Source organism: Schistocerca nitens, chromosome 7 (genome assembly GCF_023898315.1).
Source record: "Schistocerca nitens isolate TAMUIC-IGC-003100 chromosome 7, iqSchNite1.1, whole genome shotgun sequence".
NCBI classification, from domain to species: domain Eukaryota; kingdom Metazoa; phylum Arthropoda; class Insecta; order Orthoptera; family Acrididae; genus Schistocerca; species Schistocerca nitens.
The window spans coordinates 219,951,619-219,975,296 of record NC_064620.1 but is presented as its reverse complement, the minus strand read 5'-3'; the positions used below and the strand labels follow the sequence as shown (position 1 = coordinate 219,975,296).

The 23,678-nt window shown below is 42.6% G+C and overlaps 1 protein-coding gene and 1 long non-coding RNA gene across 2 annotated transcripts in view; one reads left to right on the top strand and one right to left on the bottom strand.

Moving 5' to 3' along the window:
- LOC126195396 (transforming growth factor-beta-induced protein ig-h3-like) overlaps nt 1-17,038 on the bottom strand; it is a 119,746-nt gene extending 102,708 nt beyond the window's left edge. The window contains exon 1 of the mRNA XM_049933991.1: nt 16,812-17,038. Coding sequence (XP_049789948.1) covers nt 16,812-16,966 — 155 coding nt within the window. The 5' untranslated portion in view covers nt 16,967-17,038. The remainder of the gene's footprint in view (nt 1-16,811) is intronic.
- LOC126195397 (uncharacterized) overlaps nt 1-23,678 on the top strand; it is a 126,646-nt gene that overhangs the window by 78,039 nt on the left and 24,929 nt on the right. The window lies entirely within an intron of this gene.

Sequence of the window (23,678 nt, the reverse complement as noted above, 5' to 3'; positions counted from 1 at the left end):
CTAGACTCAGAACTACGTAAACCTACCTAACCTAAGGACATCAGACACATCCATGCCCACGGCAGGGTTCGAACCTGCGACCGTAGCAGCCGAGTGGTTCCGGACTGAAGAGTCTAGAACCGCTCGGCCACACAGTGGCCGGGACTTCACAGTTGCCTGGCTCCTTGCAATAATATCAGATATTTGTGAAAACGATTTTCCCTTTTCGCATTGGGAGATATATATATATATATATATGCCTTTGCTCTACAGTTGCTTCCTTCCCTTGCGGTCCCTTTTGCTGATGCACTGCATTCACCCCGTCTCAGAAATTAACATATACGAGATGCGGCTTGCCAATGAAGGAGATCCTTGCTGCAAACAGTTAGTCGCTTCTATTTTGACACGTTTTGTAGTGCATCAATAGTTCTTCCCCCATTATGTGAAGCCAGCTGGAACAGTTTTTTTTTTTTTTACTTTTTGCTGATGGCCAATGAACTAAGCCTTTTATTTATACAGATTAAGAAGGAAATCCTATACCGTTAGTTTTCCAAATAACTTCTGTAGTTCTGATTTACAACTATCCGAACAAAGGGGTATGAAATTTTTTCCCATGACTGTACGTAAATTGTGTTGAGCAGTGCTTAGGGGCAAACAGATGAAGCTATCCGTGTATTCTGGCTAAGTACTACGAACTATATCCTGTACCATACCGCATTACTCACCTCAACAGAGAAATATGTGGAAAGAGTACGTAATAGAGCTGTCCAGGCAAGGATAGCAAGATTAAGGGTTTAAAACTAAGTTAGCGTTTCCCATTTTTTGGACATACTATTCCGAAGACTAATTCAGTTGTCTTGTTCACGCCTATAATTCAGTTGTTTTGTTCATGTCTACATCTGCACATACACTCTGCAAAATATGTTACCTTTAAAAAAAAAAAAAGCGAAGCACCAGAAAGGGAAAAGGAAACGAAATGAAACTACAGCGGTTGAGGGAGACCATGATGTTCTTTCGACGATAACAAAATGTCACGGTAGGTGGATGCTGCAGGAGGCGGTGGAAGTTCTGTTGTCAGTAGAGAAGAGGCAACAGCACATTGGGTCGGTTAGGAAAGCTCAATAGTCATTGGATGTCAAATCCCTCATGAATGTTTCAATACCTTTACTAAGGCACGTACCAACGGACAGAGACCGCCGAGTACTGCGGGGGGTGGCTATAAAAATTAGCAAAAAATCTACGGAAGCAGTCACTCGTGAGTTCCAAAGTGCTACCAGGAATTCAGCTAATATAATGACTGCACAGGGAGTTAAAAAGAATAGGTAGGGTATAATAGTCGATCGGCTCCTCATATGCCACGTATTTCTGTAGTCAATGCAAAGCGGCGCTTGAGGTGGGTAAGCAGAGACCTCACTGCAGAGAGATGAATCACACTATGCCCTGTGGAAATCCGGGAGAATGGTTTGAGTTTAGCGACTGGTTAGAGAACGCACCTGCCATCATGTTTAGTACTAACTGTGAAGAACGGAGGTGCTGATGTTGCGGTGTGGGGGTATTTTTCGGTTAGCATGTGGTCCCATCTCTGGGCTTAAGAAAATACTTACAACGGGAGGCCACGACGTTTGGAACGAGGATTTACTTCAAACTTCGTACACTCGTAGTACTACATTAGGACAACAAAATGTGTAAGCAGTAGCGCGTACTTCTTAAGCTTTATTGAGAAAATCGCAAGATAATTTCGGTCGTCAAATATATACCTGTGCGTGGCCGTTTTTACCAGGAAGCGGCGGCAGCCGTGTGGGTACCGTTCAAGCCCTGCAATCGGTGGATCGCTGGATCGAGTCCCGTTCGTCAGTTTTTTATTTTCTTTTTAACAGAGTCATTTTTCTTTACTATTTATATTACAATTGATATAATGGGAAAAATAAGTGTAATCGGATGAGCTTTTATTAAATTTACAATGTTATTTGGCAGTCTACAGGTTTTTATTACCACAAATAATATAATATTCATAACTATCGACTAGTAAACGACCGAACGCATAAAGTGATACTGAAAATGTATGAGAAATTCCTTATACCTGGAAGGAGCCCGAAACGACTTGTTACCTCCAGGTTTTGCCCGGCACAGATGGCTTTCGAAAGATGTACAATTAATCGTCGCTTTTGACATTACGAGTACAATGGCAGGATGGTATTTTTCATAAAAACATGGAAAACATAGTCCAGCTCGTGGTCGTGCGGTAGCGTTCTCGCTTCCCACGCCCGGGTTCGATTCCCGGGGGGGTCAGGGATTTTCTCTGCCTCGTGATGACTGGGTGTTGTGTGATGTCCTTAGGTTAGTTAGGTTTAAGTAGTTCTAAGTTCTAGGGGACTGATGACCATAGATGCTTAGTCCCATAGTGCTCAGAGCCAGCCATGGAAAACATAATGTTAAATGGCACCAGCTACACTGAATAAATGCTGTTTGCGTGTACACAAGGTCCTTTGAGGTTTTCCGTGGAAAAACAAACCTCGTTAACAGTTTCAAAAACGTCTCTTTCAGCCGATAATTTGGAAGCAAACCATGCATAACGCAGCATTTCCTCAAATATCGGCGCTGATAATTGACCATGCAGTATCGAGTGTATTTTAATAGCGTCTTCACGAAAAGCAATTTCTCGTTCTTTTTCGACTGAATACGAACAATTTTGAAGACACGGACAAGCATACATTTTCAGTATCACTTTATGTGTTTGGTCGTTTACTAGTCGATAGTTACGAACATTACATTATTTGTGATAAAAAAATTTGTAGACTGCCAAATGTAAATTTAATAAATGCTCATCCGATTACACGTATTTTTTCCATTATATCAATGGTAATATAGATAGTAAAGAAAATGACTGTGTTAAAAACAAAAACAAAAAATGACGAACGGGACTCGATCCAGCAATTACGGGGCTTGAACGCTACCCACTCGGCTGCCGCCTCTTCCTGGTAAAAACGGCCACGCACAGGTATATATTTGACAACCGAAATTATCTTGCGATTTTCTCGATAACGCTTGAGGAGTACGCGATACTGCTTACACATTTTGTTGTCCTAATGTAGTACTACGAGTGTACGAAGTTTGAAGTAAATCCGCGTTCCAAACGTCGTGGCCTCCGCTTGTTAGTGGGGAAGGACATGATCACTTTTTACAGCCTTTTATACTGCGTACAGTACAGGAACTGTTCGGAAACGATAACTGTAGCAGCACGACGATGCACCCTGTCATGAGGTAACATCCGTGAGGGAATGATGAGTGGGCAATAACATTCCTGAAATGGACCGGCGTGCCAAGAATCCCGACCTGAACCTAATGGGACACCTTCAGATGAGTTAGAACAGCGACTTCACTCCAGACCCCAGTGTCTAACATCACAACTTTCTCTGCTTTCGGTTATTGAGCAAAAATGGGCTGTCATTCCTCCACAGACATACCGAAATCTCAATGAAAGTGTCAAAAGCAGAGTTCAAGCAGTCATAAAGGCGAAGGGTAGCTGCATTAATGTCCACTAATACGTGTCCGGATATTTTTGATCAGATGGTGTATGAGAAAGTCGCAGATGTAAGAGCATATGGACTATCAGACCAATTGTGTGATTGGATTGAAGGGTTCCTAGATAACAGAACGCAACACGTCATTCTCAATGAAGAGAAGTCTTCCGAAGTAAGAGTGATTTCAGGTGTGCCGCAGGGGAGTGCCGTATGACCGTTGCTATTCACAATATACATAAATGACCTTGTGGATGACATCGGAAGTTTACTGAGGCTTTTTGCGGATGATGCTGTGGTATATCGAGAGGTTGTAACAATGGAAAATTGTACTGAAATGCAGGAGGATCTGCAGCGAATTGACGCATGGTGCAGGAAATGGCAATTGAATCTCAATGTAGACAAGTGTAATGTGCTGCGAATACATAGAAAGAAAGATCCTTTTTCATTTAGCTACAATATAGCAGGTCAGCAACTGGAAGCAGTTATTTCCATAAATTATCTGGGAGTACGCATTAGGAGTGATTTAAAATGGAATGATCATATAAAGTTGATCGTCGGTAAAGCAGACGCCAGACAGATTCATTGGAAGAATCATAAGGAAATGCAATCCGAAAACAAAGGAAGTAGGTTACAGCACGCTTGTTCACCCACTGCTTGGATACTGCTCAGCAGTGTGGGATCCGTACCAGATAGGGTTGATAGAAGAGATAGAGAAGATCCAACGGAGAGCAGCGCGCTTCGTTACAGGATCATTTAGTAATCGCGAAAGCGTTACGGAGATGATAGGTAAACTCAAGTGGAAGACTCTGCAGGAGAGACGCTCAGTAGCTCGGTACGGGTTTTTGTTGAAGTTTCGGGAACATACCTTCACCGAGGAGTCAAGCAGTATATTGCTCCCTCCTACATATATCTCGCGAAGAGACCGCGAGGATAAAATCAGAGAGATTAGAGCCCACACAGAGGCATACCGACAATCCTTCTTTCCACGAACAATACGAGACTGGAATAGAAGGGAGAACCGATAGAGGTACTCAAGGTACCCTCCGCGACACACCGTCAGGTGGCTTGCGGAGTATGGATGTAGATGTAGATGTTGCTGCAGGACCAATGGCTGGAGTCTCCAGTGGAACAGAGAAGGTTTACGAGGACAGGTACGCTTCAGAGGTTCGCCGAAAACTGGCGGCTGTAGGCCTCTGGGCGCGGGAGGTTATCTCGGTACAGATTGAAGAGCGGTGCTGCAGCAGGCTGCTGTTGCGGTCGATAGGCCGAGCTCTGCAGCCGCTCCGTCTGCAGCCGCTCTTGTCCGGCTTCCCCGGCTGAGCTGCACTTCGCACCAAGGTCACCCCCACACGCTGCACCGCCATCACTCACACCTGCTACAATGGCCCACAAAGAACAATATACACTGTCCGACAGCAATCACCCAGAAGACATGGTCGGATGTCAAAGTAACTTTCTACATGAACACACTATCGGCGAGTGTGTGAAGAGTTTTAATGCCCTCTGACAGGTTCAAATGGCTCTGACCACTTTGGGACTTACAATCTGAGGTCATCAGTCCCCTAGAACTTAGAACTACTTAAACCTAACTACCCTAAGGACATCACACACATCAGTGCCCGAGGCAGGATTCGAACCTGCGACCGTAGCAACAGCGCGGTTCCGGACTGAAGCGCCTAGAACCGCTCGGCCATACCGACCGGCCCTCTGACAGGTTGGAAGGTCACCAGAGTACCTTAGTGATGTTTGTGTTTAGTGTTGTTACCAGGCCTCACAGAGTACACAGGGTGTTACAAAAAAGGTACGGCCAAATTTTCAGGAAACATTCCTCACACACAAAGAAAGAAAATATGTTATGTGGACATGTGTCCGGAAACGCTTACTTTCCATGTTAGAGCTCATTTTATTACTTCTCTTCAAATCACATTAATCATGGAATGGAAACACACAGCAACAGATTGTACCAGCGTGACTTCAAACACTTTGTTACAGGAAATGTTCAAAATGTCCTCCGTTAGCGAGGATACATGCATCCACCCTCCGTCGCATGGAATCCCTGATGCGCTGATGCAGCTCTGGAGAATGGTGTATTGTATCACAGCCGTCCACAATACGAGCACGAAAAGTCTCTACATTTGGTACCGTGGTTGCGTAGACAAGAGTTTCAAATGCCCCCATAAATAAAAGTCAAGAGGGTTGAGGTCAGGAGAGCGTGGAGGCCATGGAATTGGTCCGCCTCTACCAATCCGTCGGTCACCGAATCTGTTGTTGAGAAGCGTATGAACACTTCGACTGAAATGTGCAGGAGCTCCATCGTGCATGAACCACATGTTGTGTCGTACTTGTAAAGGCACATGTTCTAGCAGCACAGGTAGAGTATCCCGTATGAAATCATGATAACGTGCTCCATTGAGCGTAGGTGGAAGAACATGGGGCCCAATCAAGACATCACGAACAATGCCTGCCCAAACGTTCACAGAAAATCTGTGTTGATGACGTGATTGCACAATTGTGTGCGGATTCTCGTCAGCCCACGTGTTGATTGTGAAAATTTACAATTTGATCACGTTGGAATGAAGCCTCATCCGTAAAGAGAACATTTGCACTGAAATGAGGATTGACACATTGTTGGATGAACCATTCGCAGAATTGTACCCGTGGAGGCCAATCAGCTGCTGATAGTGCCTGCACACGCTGTACATGGTACGGAAACAACTGGTTCTCCCGTAGCACTCTCCATACAGTGACGTGGTCAACGTTACCTTGTACAGCAGCAACTTCTCTGACGCTGACATTAGGGTTATCGTCAACTGCACGAACAATTGCCTCGTCCATTGCAGGTGTCCTCGTCGTTCTAGGTCTTCCCCAGTCGCGAGCCATAGGCTGGAATGTTCCGTGGTCCCTAAGACGCCGATCAATTGCTTCGAACATCTTCATGTCGGGACACTTTCGTTCTGGAAATCTGTCTCGATACAAACGTACCGTGCCACGGCTATTGCCCCGTGCTAATCCATACATCAAATGGGCATCTGCCAACTCCGCATTTGTAAACATTGCACTGACTGCAAAACAACGTTCGTGATGAAATGCTACGTACTGATGTGCTTGATGCTAGTACTGTAGAGCAATGAGTCGCATGTCAACACAAGCACCGAAGTCAACATTACCTTCCTTCAATTGGGCCAACTGGTGGTGAATCGAGGAAGTACAGTACATACTGACGAAATTAAAATAGCCGGCCGCGGTGGCCGTGCGGTTCTGGCGCTGCAGTCCGGAACCGCGGGACTGCTACGGTCGCAGGTTCGAATCCTGCCTCGGGCATGGGTGTGTGTGATGTCCTTAGGTTAGTTAGGTTTAAGTAGTTCTAAGTTCTAGGGGACTTATGACCTAAGATGTTGAGTCCCATAGTGCTCAGAGCCATTTGAACCATTTTTTTTTTTTTTGAAACTAAAATGAGCTCTGACATGGAAATTAAGCGTTTCCGGACACATGTCCACATAACATCTTTTCTTTATTTGTGTGTGAGGAATGTTTCCTGAAAGTTTGGCCGTACCTTCTTGTAACACCCTGTATAATTGGCGTGAACAGAGTCAGATGTTGAGTGCAAGTGTGAAGGATACGAAGATGCTCCGTACTTGGGTGAGACAGTGTTAACAGCAGCTGACGAAGTTTGAAAGGGTTTCCATTTGGCCTGCTGGTCGGATCGTGCAATATCCACATTTGTGGGGCATTCGGGTATGACAACGGCCCGATGTTGGACTGCATAGGAACATCAGGGCAGGCAAACTCGTCGTCGAGATTCTGGTCTACCATGTCTGTCACAAGGGAGGAACAGCACATTGTGCAGTAAGCACATCGTAGCCCCTCCACATCTGCACTGACGTCGAAAGTCAAGCAATGGACTTCCTGCAACATTCCGCGTCATCCCACACCATTGGTCGGAGGCTAGCAGCAGCCGGACTAGGGATTTACCGTTCCACGCATTGAATGCCGTTATCATCACGACATAAACCGCTGAGATTTGATTGGTGCCGTGACTGGAAAGCATGGCCTGCTGATATATGGCGTTGCACAGTGTTCAGCGATGCAATGGCGGTTCTGCGCTACTCCGGATGACAATCGTCAGCGATTACGGCGGCGATATGGAGAGAGGACCCATTCTTTCAATGTTTTGCAGAGGCACAGCTGTGTTACTTATGGCGTCATGGTGACTGATGGGAAACAACCGGATGAAAACAATCGATGCAGTCGGTTTTTGGAAAACTATCGACTCAGTCGGTTGTAATGTTACGTATCGGTTGAATTATCCATTTAGCAGAATTCTAAGACATATTATTGGTAATGGAAATGAAATGAGCGTTTGGCGTCATTGGCCGGGAGGCCCCTTGCGAAACAGGTCCGGCCGCCTTGGTGCAGGTCTTATTACATTCGATGCCATATTGGGCGACCTGCGCGCCGGATGGGGATGAAATGAGGATGAAGACAACACAACACCCAGTCCCTTAGCGGAGAAAATTCCCCCGACCCAACCGGGATTCGAACCTGGGGCCGTAGGACGGCAATCCGTCACGCTGACCACTCAGCCATCAGGGCGGAAATATTATTGGTAAAATGTAGCTACGAGAACGTGGTGAAAACTAAAGAAAAATGATAATTAGGGTTTAGAGTCCCATAGACGGCGAGGTCATTGGAGACGTAACGCAAGTTCGGAATGGGCAAGGAAGGTTGATAGAAATCGGCATTGTCTTTTTCAGAGGTACTATCACGGCTGTTGCCTTAACTCATTTCGACAAACAACAGGCAACCTTCATCTGCCTGGACGGGAATTTTAACCTCTACCTTCTAAGACGCGAATTCACCACGCAGTGGCAATATAGATTACGCGAAATCCCCACTATCACCTAATTACGCCCTAAAAACCAGATTTTCGGTTAGACTGTGAGTTTGTCAAACGGGCATTCCACAACATGTTATCCCAGAGAAAGACAGAAGTTGATTCCCACCTCCGGAACGCCTGTACAGTGGCGCTCATCGTGGAGGCAGGACGGTTCGAATCTTGATGGTAGAAAAACTTTACATCGCCATTATTTGCCAGGTAATGGGAGAAAAGGAGGTGGGTGGCTTACAGTTCCCGATCACCAGAAGCTGCGCAAATCTTCTGTATTAAATTTCGAACCTCTCCACAATCTGTTGTGGCGTGGGGCATGTGAATAATGTTGGTGCTGACCTGACCGTCGGATAGTGTCGTTAAGTCCGGCGATCCTTTGGTGCTATTCGAGAGCAGTAGAATGCGTGTCGGCACCAGTTTCAAACTCTCTCTTCTCCCATCATCACGCAACACAAACATGACACACGAAGCCATCTACACTCAACAGACACTTCAAACACAACTGTCGCGGGCGCACACACACACACACACACACACACACACACACAAGAAAAGGACCGCTGTGTTCACAAAAAGCCTCACAGACGTTGAGATAGTGCACCAGTATTCGGAAGCGCAATAGTCAAAGTGCATTTACACCAGTGCAGTCAATTTCGGTTTACTTAAATGTGTCAAGCAAATGTTTGGATAGATCTCCAAATAAAATTCTGCCGATGTCCAGCCCACTACTTGTACAACTTAAGATTAAGCTACAACTCTAGCATCCTCAAACGGAGATTACATCGAATTAACACAGGGCAACGAGCAGATAACGAAGTGCGACGGCACGCATTGTCTCATGCTGAAAACGTGCGGGAAAAACTCATATAGGAAGTGCTAAAAAATTCAGCCGGAAGGAAGCCTACAAAAAATACTCCTAATTTCTCGCGAAAGCCTTCTCAGGATTCCTAGTATCGGTTTTTAGTATGGGACTTACGAATGCTCTTCTGTCGAATTACTCGTCTGAACGAGTAGCAGTGGTTTCAGAAACAGTAACAGCGAGGCTTCAATCTCTGGTCGAGCTTTACATGGCTTCATTACGAGTCAGCTATGTCAGCCTCTGCGGCGCAGTACTTTTGTCACAGAGCGACAGGGGGCTGAGTATCGATCGTTGTCACTATCACTGGACACACTCGGACGTCCGTATGGAGCTTATCATTCGCCGCCCGCAGATCAGCGGGCAGTTCGGTGGGCGCGATCCCCGTGCGCTACTTCCGCAGCGTGATAGCTGTAATCGACACATCCGCCGACCTGCCACTACGCTCTCTCTGCCCTATTGTGCTCTATGCTTGTCAAACCCACATGTTGCAACAACCGGTTCCGGAAAAAAAAACATATACCCCGGTGTAAAAACTGGAGCCCTTGCTCACAGATGAAGCTACCTCATGAAGCAAAAATTGACACAATAGCGTTAAGTGACGCAACGCTGGAGATCTTTTAGCTTTTGGACAATACAGCGGTAGCTTCTCGCACATTGTACTAACTCATAACGACCCTTTTATTGCGCTTTCTGGCCGCATGTGCCGTGTGTGTGTGTGTGTATGCTCTCAAGGTTGTGTAAATACCCAACAAATGGGACCTAAAAGCCTTTAGACTACGTTAATTTTTACCGGAAGGTGAACCAAATCCCGAGATCTAGATTGAAGTCCGTTAGTCTTGTATCGCGGCTATGAGGTTTCTCAAATTTGTGTACCCTTATAACAGTGTCGTTTTTCCGTTTCTGTATCACTAACAGGGAACCGTCATCGTGATAAGTTCTAAACCTAGGACGACTATTACGCTCTAATGTTAAAGTTTTCTTCTCATCATTCTATGGGACATTCAGAGCCCTTCTGCTGTTAGGCCTGCAGTTGAGGACTGCTTTGTGGATAATGTTAGAGAATTAAGTTTCGTCAACATCTGCATACGTACGCTGCAAACCACTTTGAAGTGTATGGCGGAGGGTACTTAGGATCGTAACACGAGTCAGGGTTACTTCCGTTCCAGTCGCGTATTGGGCGCAGGAAGGAAGACTGGCTGGTTCAAATGGCTCTGAGCACTATGCGACTTAACTTCTGAGGTCATCTCAAATAACTAATTAAACCTAACTAACCTAAGGACATCACACACATCCATGCCCAGGGCAGGATTCGAACCTGCGACCGTATCAGTCGCTCGGTTCCAGACTGTAGCGCCTAGAACCGCACGGCCACTCCGGCTGGCAAGGAAGACTGCATTAACACCACAGTGCGCACTGAAAAGGTCTGAAGACAGGTTTTATAAGTATTCTTGAGAAAGACAACGCTGTGTGGCAACAAGTGTTTCAGTTTCAGTGGAGTAATATTACCAGGCTCAGGGGCATTTTTGTTTCTCATGACTAATGTGTCCACACACAGTGACCGACGTGATCCATGGGAATGGTCAAGCGGATCCGAAGTGCTGTTGAAATCGATCTGATGACCATGTCCTCACGATCATCGGTGTTGTAATTGATGCCTGACGTGGTTGCTTAATCTATCCATACGATGCAGGTGTTTCGGATCACGACAGGTTTGGTGGATACTTGAAGAGTGGAAATAGAAAACATTCTAAGTGACTTTTTTCCAAAAACGCGTTCACAGTGTTATTGTGTTCTCGGTACTCTATTGCATGTCCTTAAGACTTGTCCCAGGCGTCAAATTATGGAGAAAAATGTTTCAAGCATTCATTGTTAGAATGTTTTTCCAAGTACGGCTTGTCTCAGGAGTTCCAAATGCCATTGTAGTGCATACAGCTGATTTCTTTGATTTTAAAGATGTTGCTGAAACACTTTGTAGTCAATGCAGGCGTGTAACACCTCCAAATGCAGTATAGTCAAAGTGTCTCACTCACTCATCTCAAATAACTATTAAAAATTCTTATCCTGAAACAGAAGAATGGATAATGTTCACGTATCCGAAAGAGGAAAGACCATGGCAGGTGTATGCTAGCTACACCGTAAAGTTGCGAAACAGAAAGACTTGTTTATAATGATGTCATTTCTTCCTCCAAGCACGTGGAGTTTACTTTAAAACTTTGCAACATCCGATCCGAAAATGGAGTTGTGTAATTAAGAGATTTTTTCATTAATGTAAAAGAAATGAGAAACTGATTCTGTTGATTACAGTTCTACTAGCTAAAATATCTCTGTTGTATTTCTGTACTTGTACTATCCCAAATACAGTGTTTTTGTGTTAATGGCGGTTTGAACAAAAACTTTCTTATTGGCACTTAGAACTAGTCAGTTTGCTATTATGGCACTTAATATATTTTCAATTATTATTTATTTTCCAATTTGTCTCACTATTTTTTGCAGTGATTTGAAGGAGCAAATAATCCTGTGACCAACACATTTTTTTATACTAATACGTTATGTGCAAAAAAGGCATACATTGTCAAGGTCACTCAGATACACAGAGATGCCTCACACAGAGTACACCCCAGAGTGCCCGAGAGAGCTTGTACTTGTTTTTTCAAAGAGAGGATATAAGGACAGGATGGGAACTTTATTAATTTCAATAACAGTGAGTTAGATCACCTACAAGATGAACATTGTTACAGTTCCCTGAGCCTTATGTTTTTCAAAGTGCACCCTTAAAATGAGGATATAGCTACTGTACAGCATCCCTTAATGATGTCAGAGTTTGGATTGTCTGATCAGTTTTATCCCGTGTAGTAAGTTCAGATGGTGGTGTCATCTTGTTTGGAACATTGATCCCCGCCGGCCGCTGTGGCCGGACGATTCTAGGCGCCTCAGTCTGGCACCGTGCGACAGCTACGATCGCAGATTCGAACCCTGCCTCGGGCATGGATGTGTGTCATGTCCTTAGGTTAGTTAGGTTTAAATAGTTCTAAATTCTAGGGGACTGATGACCTCAGATGTTAAGTCCCATAGTGCTCAGAGCCATTTGAACCATTGATCCCCTCCCAGTTAGTGGAGGAGGTACGAGTTACTCCACTAACATCACTATGCCTCACTGTCGTAGTCATAATCATCAACATGCAATCAAATACTGCGAAGTCTCCTAAAACCTCCTTTTCGTGCCATTACACGCAGGCATAAGGAATGAGACCCTGCTGTCCAGGTGCTTTGACGAAATGGGTCAGGAATCACATGTCTTATCCTCATAGGTTACCTATACTATCCTCAATAAACATGTAATATATGCTGTGTGTTGTATATTTTGACCTACATCATTCTGAGATGATTCTTGGATGAATAAAGATAAATAAACAAAAATGAAATAAATGAACATCGCGGCTCGACTGGGTAATTGGTCTTACTTCGTCTTCACGGTCATTACAGAAGTGGTACATAGGGGACCGAATTATGTTCCTGTTTTCTTGCCTTGATATTGGTTTTATAAACTTTGGGCTTCCCCCCGTCGGAGGTTCGAGTCCTCCCTCGGGCATGGGTGTGTGTGTCGTCCTTAGCGTAAGTTAGTTTAAGTTAGATTAAGTAGTGTGCAAGCTTAGGGACCGATGGCCTCAGCAGTTTGGTCCCATAAGTCCTTACCACAAATTTCCAATTTATAAACTTTTTTGGAGGTCTTCACGGGATGAGAGAGCCAATTCCGATTTTTCAACATTTCCATCACAGTGACACATAAGTCAAAAACATGTGACCATTCCTCCTTCTCTTCTTGGTATAATCCAATGTCCCCTGTTAACTTCATTTGCTATGAGCCCTACATACCTACGTCAATTTAAAATGGGCAACAAAATTAATATTCTTCTACAACTACATCTGAACACCTAAAGTCACCGAACGGTACGTGGCGCGATATCAACTCCCCACAACTCATCTACGTGTAGAATTTCTCTACCTTAGTGTCGTCGTTGGAACGTGGCCTCTCTGAATTAAAGTGAGTAAGTTTTCCGCAATACACAACTTCTTTCTTGTAAATTTTTGCACTAAAGTTTGCTGTACATTTCTGTGTGGCTCTTCTTTGAAGCAGTTTTACCTATTTCGTTAATACGACCCAACAGGGTGCCAAATGACTAACAACACTCTGGAATGGATCGGATGTGGGATTTGTAAGCATTCTCTTTCGCGAGCCAGTGGCACATCCAAAGTATCTGTCCAAAAAAAATTACATCTGGCATCTGTCTCTATCCAGGGCTAGATTTATAGTATCTGATCGAAAGTATGTGAACACCCCTACGTATTGTAGAATAGATCTCTACGTGTCTTGAGGATCGGGCCGCAAGTATGAAACGAGGTGGGGAGTATTACGTTGCGGTAGAGAAGCATCAACAGCACATTGGGTCGATCAGGGGAGATCAGGGACTTAGAACTTGGACTAGTCATTGGATATCACTTGGGTAACAACTCCAGCGGTGATGTTCCAACTCTGCTAAATATGCCCAAGTCGACTGCTTGTGATGTGACTGGGAAGTGACAATGTGAAGCAACAAACACAGCTAAATCAAGAATAGCAGAACTTATGAAATGACGGACAGGGACCATCAAGTGCTGCGAAGGATCGTTGTAAAAGAATCGCATGAAATCAGCAGAAGGAATCACTCGTGAGTTCCAGAGAGCTATCAGCAGCCCAGCTAGCACAATGACTGTACATACGCACTTAAAAAGAGTGAGGTACAATGATGGAACATCTCCTCATTAGCCACACATTTATGTGGTCAGTGCTGCTAAGTGATGCTTGTGGTGGTATAAAGAGTGCCGCCAGCGGGCAGTGAATGAGTGGAAAAGAGCGATTTGGAATGATGAATCATGTTATATGTTGAACCCTGTGCCAGTCCAATTGAAAGGTTTGGGTTTGGCGAATTCCTGAAGAACATTAATTGCCATCATGTGTAGTGTCAGCAGTGAAGAACAAAGGAGGTGGTGTTATGGAATGTGCTCTTTTTCGTGTTTGGGAGTGATCCCCTATTGCGTTTAAGAAATGCTAAATGCGGAAGGCTATGAACGCATTTTGCAGAATTGTACAGCATACAGCACAGGAATAGTTCGGAAACGCTGACTGTATGTATCAACATGACAGAGGCAATGATTTGTGGACAATAACATTCCTGAAATTGAGTGACCTGCACGAGTCCCGACCCGGGAATGAGTTAGTACGTTGACTTCACTCAAGACCCCGGCATCCAACATCAATACCTTCTTGGTTTCGGCTCTTGAGGAAAAATGGGCTGCCATTCGTACACAGAAATTCAGACACCACACTGAAAATGTCACCAGCAGAGGTCAATCTGTCATAAAGGCTAAGTGTCCACATACCCTATATTAATGAGCACTAATAGGTGGTCGGATACTTTTAATGAAAAAGAGTATGTGGTCGCTTCATCGCTCCGACAGAAACTCTGAGATACTTCAAGGTTGTGACCAATTCCAGTGACTGCTCGACGATCACGTAGTAAAATATGGGATCGAAACCTTCTGGTTGATTTAAACAGAGTGCCGGACATGGACACAAACCCACCCACCTTCCCTTTCGCGGAAAATGAACTTCTTTACTTTTTATTCAATAAATAACATCATCACATTGCAGCACTTTGGAAGAGATTAAATTGCGGAAAGATTGCTTAGCCTCAGCCTACGGCGCTAGGGCTCTGGAGCACCGGGTCCGGCACCAATTTTAACCGCGGCCACGAATTTTCTAAGAACCGCGCATATTCCGCTGCAGAATGAAAGAATCACTCTGAAATCTGATCCTTTAGCTTATTTACACACATCTCATTACTTTCATAAATGCTTGGAGTGAGCTGTCAATCTTTGCAGTAGGTGCTGATCATCTTTGTATTTCGACACTTTCTAACGATGTCACCTCCCTGTAGCCAACCGCTTCGTTTGTGAACGACCTCACATGGCTACTAAGTTATACTCCTAGTCATTTACTATATCGTGAACAGCAGTAGTCCTATCACACTACTTTTAGGCGCGTTGGATGCTACCTTTGATTCTTAGGCAGCCTCGCCGTTTCAGAAAAACACGGTGTTTATTTGACAGGAAGTCTTCAATCCAGTCGGGTATCTGGATATTTCGCATGTTCTCAAAAGCCAAAAGTAACACAGCGTCGACATGACCTATACTACGTACTGCTTACTACATTTCATGAACGAGCTCAGCCATACCCCCAAATACCCACGAAATACCTGATATTCAACCAGCTCTTGTGCATACAACCGATCCATTGTGAATTCTTTTCCCTGTATTTCGAGTATCAGCTTTGTAGTCGCTTTCAACGAAGTCGGCGGCTGAGAAACCTGTACTCTGCTCGTCCTGTGGTCCCTGCGATGTTAAGATGTCACGCAGTACTGAAACCATGGCTTGGCGAAATATTCGCTTCTCCTTATCTCATTTAATACGCATCAAACCCTGCCATGATTGTATTTCATGGTTACAGATTCATTGTATTTTAAAAGGAATGCGCTGGTGACTTCAATTCACAACTGCATGTTATTGTTGTGATGTTCGCTTTTCAATAGCGTGGGCGGGAACAGCTTCAACATTCCCCTTCACCCTCGCTAATTGCAGTTACTCGGATCTGAGGTGTGACTGTAGGCACGGCGATAACTGTATACAATCACATTTTCACAGCCGAACTAATTATTTCATTGTTTTCATTTACGAGATTTAGACATGAATTGTTCACGTCAACCAAATTACGGTAAAACTGAAATCTGAAAATTTAAAAACACAATTCGGAGGAAGCAGATGGGATGGAAACTACGGATGTGGGAACAAAGAAACTAATGACATGTGAAAATGTTTACGAGAATCGGTAATGTAACATTTTTGATCGGTTAGCCCGGTTACCTTTTGGTATATCGAAAACGTGTAATCAGTTAATGCAAAAATTGCAGATAATACGGCTCTCAGCGAAGTATCTGGTTTCATTAACGAAGCCTGTTAACATAGATCATATTTGTTGTAGCTACCCATTCTGTACCAAGTTCTACTCTTTTGCGCTGTAGACTGTAACGAGTTGTTTGTTGTCTTTTCTTAGCAATTACAAAGATGAAACACTATCACATATGAGTGAAAAATGTTCGAAAATATGAGATTTGCTGCAAGCATAGATAAGAAATTAGTCAACCATTGAAGTAATGCGCAAACTTGTCAACAATACACTAACTTGAACTTGTTTATTGCTAAATGCATTGCAGATGATAATATACTTCAATTTTTCCAGAAAATTAATTTTTCTTTTTAGTTTTACATACTTCAGAGGTTAAAAATTGCTGTCTTATTGAGAAAAAAAAAACTATCTGCAAAAATCGCAGATAACGATTAAATTTCAACGAAGAGTAAAGAGTTGGCTACAGTAGCAGACTGTTAGCCTTATATATGGACAGCAACGCACTGAAATTCTAGCATTTAGTTGTTAGGAATTAGTTTATCAATTTATGAATGTGACACTTACCCTCGCTCGAACTGTTTCCAGAAGTCATGTCCGAAGAAGCCGCTCATGTCTCGTTCCTGCCGTTCGCCGCCCGCCGCCCCAGATGCCGCGAGGGGCAGCAGCAGGGCGCATACCGCCACCCCCAGGAAGCTTAATCGCAAGCTCCTAAATGACATGGTTAACAGAATCTGCAATTAAAGCCTCGAAACCTCTTCAACGCGTGCTGGCTAACAACAAACTATGACTGACGCGCCGCTGGCGAACGTTATATACATTGCCTGTAGGCGACTGTAGCGCCACGGCGGCCGGCCGCTGCAACGGCGAACTCCAGAAACTTCGCCTGAGCCCTATTGGCCGACATTCAACGCTATCTGGCGGCCTGCGCAGAACTAACTAACGCGCAGCTCATCTTGTGCGCAGATGGCCAGTTGCGTTCTTATACATCATATGTCACGCATGTAGTTCACAGTACAGCATGTTGTTTGTAATTAATTACTTCTCGCTGAACCGCGAATGGTGATAGCATACATAAATTAACTTGTTTTCGAACTCTCCTATCTGCATAAATATTTCACCTTTTTGTCACATCGACTTGTATGTTTGTTGGTAAAAGACGTGTTTTGTCATATCTTCTGCTGGTATGTTCTTTTATTTTGTATTGTGAAAGCTATTTTTTGTCTTTTTTCGCAGAAAACGCATAGGAGGCGGCAGGGAAGGATACTTTGACAAGTGAAAGCAAATAAACATAACAGTTCACGACAAAAATTAGTAAAAAAAGCTATCACATCCTACACTGTAAACCTACATGCCAAGACGTTAACGGCATTTGTTAAGACAAGCAACGACAGCAGAGGTGCATATGCTTGTTTAGACCTAAAGTGTACCAGTCAGTAACGCCTATAATGCACACATTCAAAAACAAAGAGTGGATACCCATGGACTGTGTCGCATAGGTGCCGAAACATGTATGAGTAACCGAAAGTATGAAAATACGCTGTGCTTTGCAGAAGGTAGAGTTTCAGTTTTGGTTTGCAATGAGGGAAGTAGCCGGGTAGCATAAAGAGATTACGGGAGCGCCTTCCACTTCTGCAACAAAAACAAACAAAAAATCTACTCGATTTCTTTGTCCTTACACGTTCAGAACGTCTGTGCCATCATCAGTAAGTTCTTAATTTTTATTTTATACCTGAAAACATTAATTCGTTGAAAACTGACAGCGATGATCAGAAATTAGTCGAGAACACTACGGGTATTTATTGTAATTACTGTATTGTTGCAATTATTTTAGTATTAATTGTTACTTCGTTTGATGTGCAAATTATTCGTGTTTTATTTGGCTAGCTGTCGCCAAAGCTACATGTAGTTTCAGACGACAGGTTGCCCAAGAAACTGCTAAATGATCTACCGACGCTATGAAGTAGTAATTAAGGTGAAATACAGAGGTTAGAAATGCAAAAATAAAAGTATATAATTCTAGTTTTGAGTCATCACTATTATTGTTTAAACATTAGTATTTCCATATTTGTAATAAAAATACGGACTCGCTGACAATAGCAAAAACGTTTTGTGTGGTGTAAAACGACTTCGGACGAGGATGACAAGAACACTGTTCTGCAAATACAGATACATCCCGTTCCTATCATTTCATAAACATATACGAAAATAAAAGTTATACCACTCATTAATATGCGGATATTACAAGTAACATTAGTATGTGGATATTATACAAGCTACTCGGATCGTACCTAGATGAGATGTACAGTATTATGAAGAAGAGAGGTCAAGAAAAGCAGTTTGTATTACATACCCTATGTAAAATTTGATGTCTTTTTTAGGATGAAAGCTGTCTCTTCATGATTTGCAGCGAGAAGCCTGTAGCACTATCTATGGAATTTACATAACGAAAAAAGATTTATGTGTATATGATATACAGAAGCAATAAGTGTTGAATGTAAATAACTGTTTAGTATTTTGAAGAAGTTCAATTTATAAGCCTGCACATTCGAGAATAAGTCATTCCCCTACTGCTTCATACTTTTGTACATCTAAATCTCCGTTCTGGGAAAAATACGTTGAGAAATTTTTATTGTGCTTGCTAGCGTTTTGTAGAAAATTCACTCGGTGTTCAAACCGTGTCGGTTTTATCAGACACTCGAGATTTCGAAAAAGCTCTCCATCTTCATTGTCATGAGATTTAGCTTCATAGTCCCTACAGGAGAAATTCTTTAACAGGATATATAATATACACAGATTCAAGAACGGTTGTTTGTAGTAGTCTAATCTTGTTTTTGCGACGTTATTCCGCGTCTTTCTTCTAGTTTCCGTAAGTGGAGATCTTTCAGTGTCCCTATTACACTCTCTAGCCAGTTAAATCGGTGACCATTCGTGCTTCTCTTCTTAGTAGACTGTTAATGGTCCCTGCTAGAGTTGACACGGATATCTCACAATAGAGCAGTGCAGTCTGCTCCACTTCTAGCTAGGATGGAGTGAACTACGGATTTCAAAGCGTTACACGAAATAATGTTTCATACCGGTAATCTTAAGCTTGGGATGAAGCTGAAATCCACGATAAATGCTTGAACTAAATGGCATACTGATCAAATGGTTATCGAGTTCTAAATTTTCTTCTCACTCGTTACATAGTTCACAAAATGATCTAGCAGGATACCTTTGCTAATGGGAAATTTTAATACAGATGTGTAAAAGCGTTAAAGATTCATGAGGTTATACATGTATGCCACGTAATTTTATTATTTGATTTTGTTTCACACCAATTATTTTAAACCAAAATATTCGAAAACTAGGACAACAGTTTCGTTACTTGTGTTCACGGCAGTGTTCTCTATTTGTGAGTAAAATAAAAATTTGTACTATTTGGAAAATGAGAATCGTAACGTTTGTTGTTAAATTTTGATAAGACTCATTACACACATTTCAGCTCTATTTATGGTATAAAAGAACCTGTTCTGTAGTCTACATTAATACCGAAATAAAATAAGCTCATAGGCTACATGTCTCAGGTCAGAAGACTGAACTGGAAAACCCATGTCCTAGACTTACTGATGAGTCTTAGCTCATATACATTTTTCAGCAAACATTGTTATAATTATGATGAGATTAATTCAGTTTTGCATATCACTAATTAATTTTCGATTCATTTCGTAGACAAAAGTAGACGTATGGTGATAGGAGTTTCAGAACCCAGAAGCACGAGATAAAAATTATATCTGGTATTAGCTCTGGAACAATTATTTTAAACTTTCGTTAATATTTTTGGCCTGTAGCTCCATAATATTTTGTACAAAGTAATTCATTCGGTAGTACTACATTTCAATAAAATGTGCGTCTTTGATTTTGAATACAGTAATAACCACTCTAAACTTGTGATGACTAGCGATATTGGTGTATGAATGTTACACAAACACACATAGACGGCATGCATGCCTTTTCTTTCACAGTCATTCTTGGTAGCTGGGGATGTGACTGAACAATGAAAATTTCAAGAACAGGGTGATTTGCAAAAAAGTAGATGAAGCGATTAAATATGTAGAAGCATACAAAATGCAGAGCATTACAGAGCTTCACCAACAAACTTTGTTGAGCATTAGTTCACACCAGAGCATTTTTGGTGATAAACATTCATTTTAACCCGTCATGTACGAGTTACACGCATCTGATATCTGCAATACTTTAGTAACGAGTAACAATAAATTTACGCAAACTATAATCTATACAGAGTTTGTCCGGATTTACAACCTTGTTCTTAATCTACAGAAACAATTTAGAAGACAATCTGAGCAGCTCTCTTAGATTGCTGCTGACTGATGTTGTCATTTACCGTCATGTAATGTCATCAGATGACCAAAATGAATTGCAAAATGATTTAGACATGGTAACTGTAAGGTGCAAAAACAGAAAATTGACTCTAAAATGAAAGTGGGAAGTCATTCGCATGAGTACTAAAAGGAATCCGCTAAATTTCGGTTGCACGATAAATCACACAGATTTAAAGGCTGTAAACTCGACTAAACTACGAATAACGTAAGTTGGAACGATAAAATAGATAATGTTGTGGGTAAAGCAAACCAAAGATTGCGATTTGTTGTCAGAACACTTAAGAAAATGCAACAGGTCTGGTAAAACGTAGAGTAAACTACTCTACGCCTGTGCGCCTCCATCTGAAGTTTGCTGTGCGGTTTGGGATCCTCATCAGATAGGATTGACGAAAGGACATCGAAACAGTTCAAAAAAGGACAGTTCGTTTTGTATTATCGCGAAATATGGGAGAGAGTGCCAGGATATGATACACGAATTGGGGTGGCAATCATTAGAATAAAGGCGTTTTAATTTGCTGCAGAACCTTCTTGTGAAATTTCAATCAGTCACTTTCTTCTCGGAGGATGATATTTTTTTATTGGCGCCAGCTACATAGAGAGAAATTATCATCATAATAAAATAAGAGAAATCAGAGCTCGTAAGCAAAGATTTAAATGTTCGCTTTTCTCGCTCGCTGTTCGAGAGTGGAACGGTAGAGAAGTAGCTCTAAGGTCGTTCGATGAACCCTCTACCAGGCACTTAATTGTAATTTGCAGAGTAATCATGTAGATGTAGATGTAGATGCATACATCCACTCGAAACCACTGTGAAGTCGTGCCACGTATTAGCTTTCCATTCCGTTCGTTCCAGTTCCATTCGCGTAAGGTGCACAGAAAGAATGACTGCTTAAGGGGCTCTGTGTAGTTTAATGTTGTCTTCGCAGTATCTACAGGAGCAATACCCAGGAATTTGTAGTACATATCTAGATTTTTCACTTTATACTGTTTCTTTCAAACCTCTGCCAGTACAAGTTTTTCAGTATTTCTGTGTCACTCTGAGTCAGACAAATCTCTGACCATTCGTAGTTCCCTTTTCTGTGAATATTCAATATCCCCTGTTTGTCCTGTTTGGTACGAGTCCCACAGGCTTGAATAATATTCTAGGATGGGTTGCACGAGTGTTTTGTAAACAATGTCATTTGCAGATTGAAAGCAGTTCGCTGGTATTCTTTAACGAACTAAAGTGTGGCAACTTCTTTACCTACGACTGAGCCTATGTTAGCATTTAATTTCGACACAAATTGTTACAGACAGGTATCTGTGTAGATGATTGATTCCATCTGTGACTCATTGATACTGCAACCATAGGATAACCCGATTGAGAGTATTTGTGCATCTTTTTCACACAGTAATTCCTTATACAGGGTGATCCCATGATGCTGTTTCAAACTTTCAGAAATGATGGAGAAAGGTACATGTATCAATTTTAGGCATATGACCCTGGTCCGGAAACGACCGATTCGAAAGTTATAAGCAAAAATCGTTCTGATATCTCAGAAAGTGGAATACATGCACCGGTACTGATGATGCTTAGATTGTAGGGTAGGCAACTTTCAGAGGTGGCAGTATGGACTAAAACAAGAAAAGAATGTCTAGTAAACATGGGATCTCAAACATATATAGCTTAAGATTTATGAGCACTTCGCTCCTGTGAAACACATCTTTCCTACTGCAAGTTCTTTGGTTTCCACATTTTTGGAGGAGGAACGATAGACCAAAACAAAAAAAATGTCCTGTAAAAATGGCTCTTAAAATGTATACCTTAAGAGTTATTGGCACTTGTTCAGGAGAAGGGATTAGCAGATTAGCGAAGATGAGCAAGTGCTCATACCTCTTAAGGCACAAACAACGGAACCCATGTTTACTGGAAATTTACTTGTTTTGTTTCATTCTACCGCGTTAGAAATTCCGCACCCTACAGTGTTCGCAATAACAGTACCGATACATGTATTCCACAGTCACATGTAACACATTTTCGCGGTCTCTTACCTCATGTTGATGCATGTACCCCTCTCCACCATCGCTGGAAGTTTGTAAAATAATCACGGAGCAACCATGTAGATAATTGCAGTATCCTCAAAAAGTCTGATGCTACTCCTTCTTACGCGAGACATACGCTATATTTTCATAAAAGGACGAACATCGAATGTGAATATCGTGTGACTAGGGGCTCCCGTGGGGTAGACCGTTCGCCGGGTGTAAGTCTTTCGATTTGACGCCTCTTCGGCGATTTAGGGACGAAATGATGATGATTAGGACAACACAACACCCAGTCCCTGAGTGGGAATCGAACATGGGCATTTAGGATTGACATTCTGTCGTGCTGACCACTCAGCTACCAGGGGCGGACCGAACGTACATTCAGTTGCCATTTTTGAATGAGATACCCGCTACGTATGCTTCCTTGTGAGCAGAATGTAGATGGCGTCACTGCCATTTGCTTTGTGCGGTTGCGCTGAACTCTTATATCATTTGTATATCCGAGCACGTAATGCACTTTGTGTCAATCTGCCGTTTGTTACTTGTCGCTTTCGTGGTGTTACAGTTTTAATCTGCAGCTTTGTACTTTCCTAAACAGTTTTTGATAGCTCTCTTTTTTCACAAATGGTTGGAAAATGTGCTAAACGTAATATCGACATACTTCCGCTCCCTTATGTAATGTTTACGAGCGAAGGAAGTACATCATCATCGTGCCGGGAAATGTCGGCTTCATATCCGGCATAGTTCTCAATTACTGGCATGTGTGTCTCATTGCCTTCCTCTTTCCAGCGACTGTCCATTCCTCCCTAAAGAAACAGAAGGAAATACTTCAAAACAAATGATTTCTTAAATATGTCGATCAATTATGAACCCAAGGTTATTAACCATACAGGTAAACACTCGTATCTTGGGCTATCGTCGCTCGTCAAGACTATCTCGATATCTTGGACAGTTTGTGAAATACCTGTCTCCTAGCCGAGGGCGCTTTTGTTGCCAGAGTTGTAATAGCGTTGACAATTCTGTTTAATCCTCC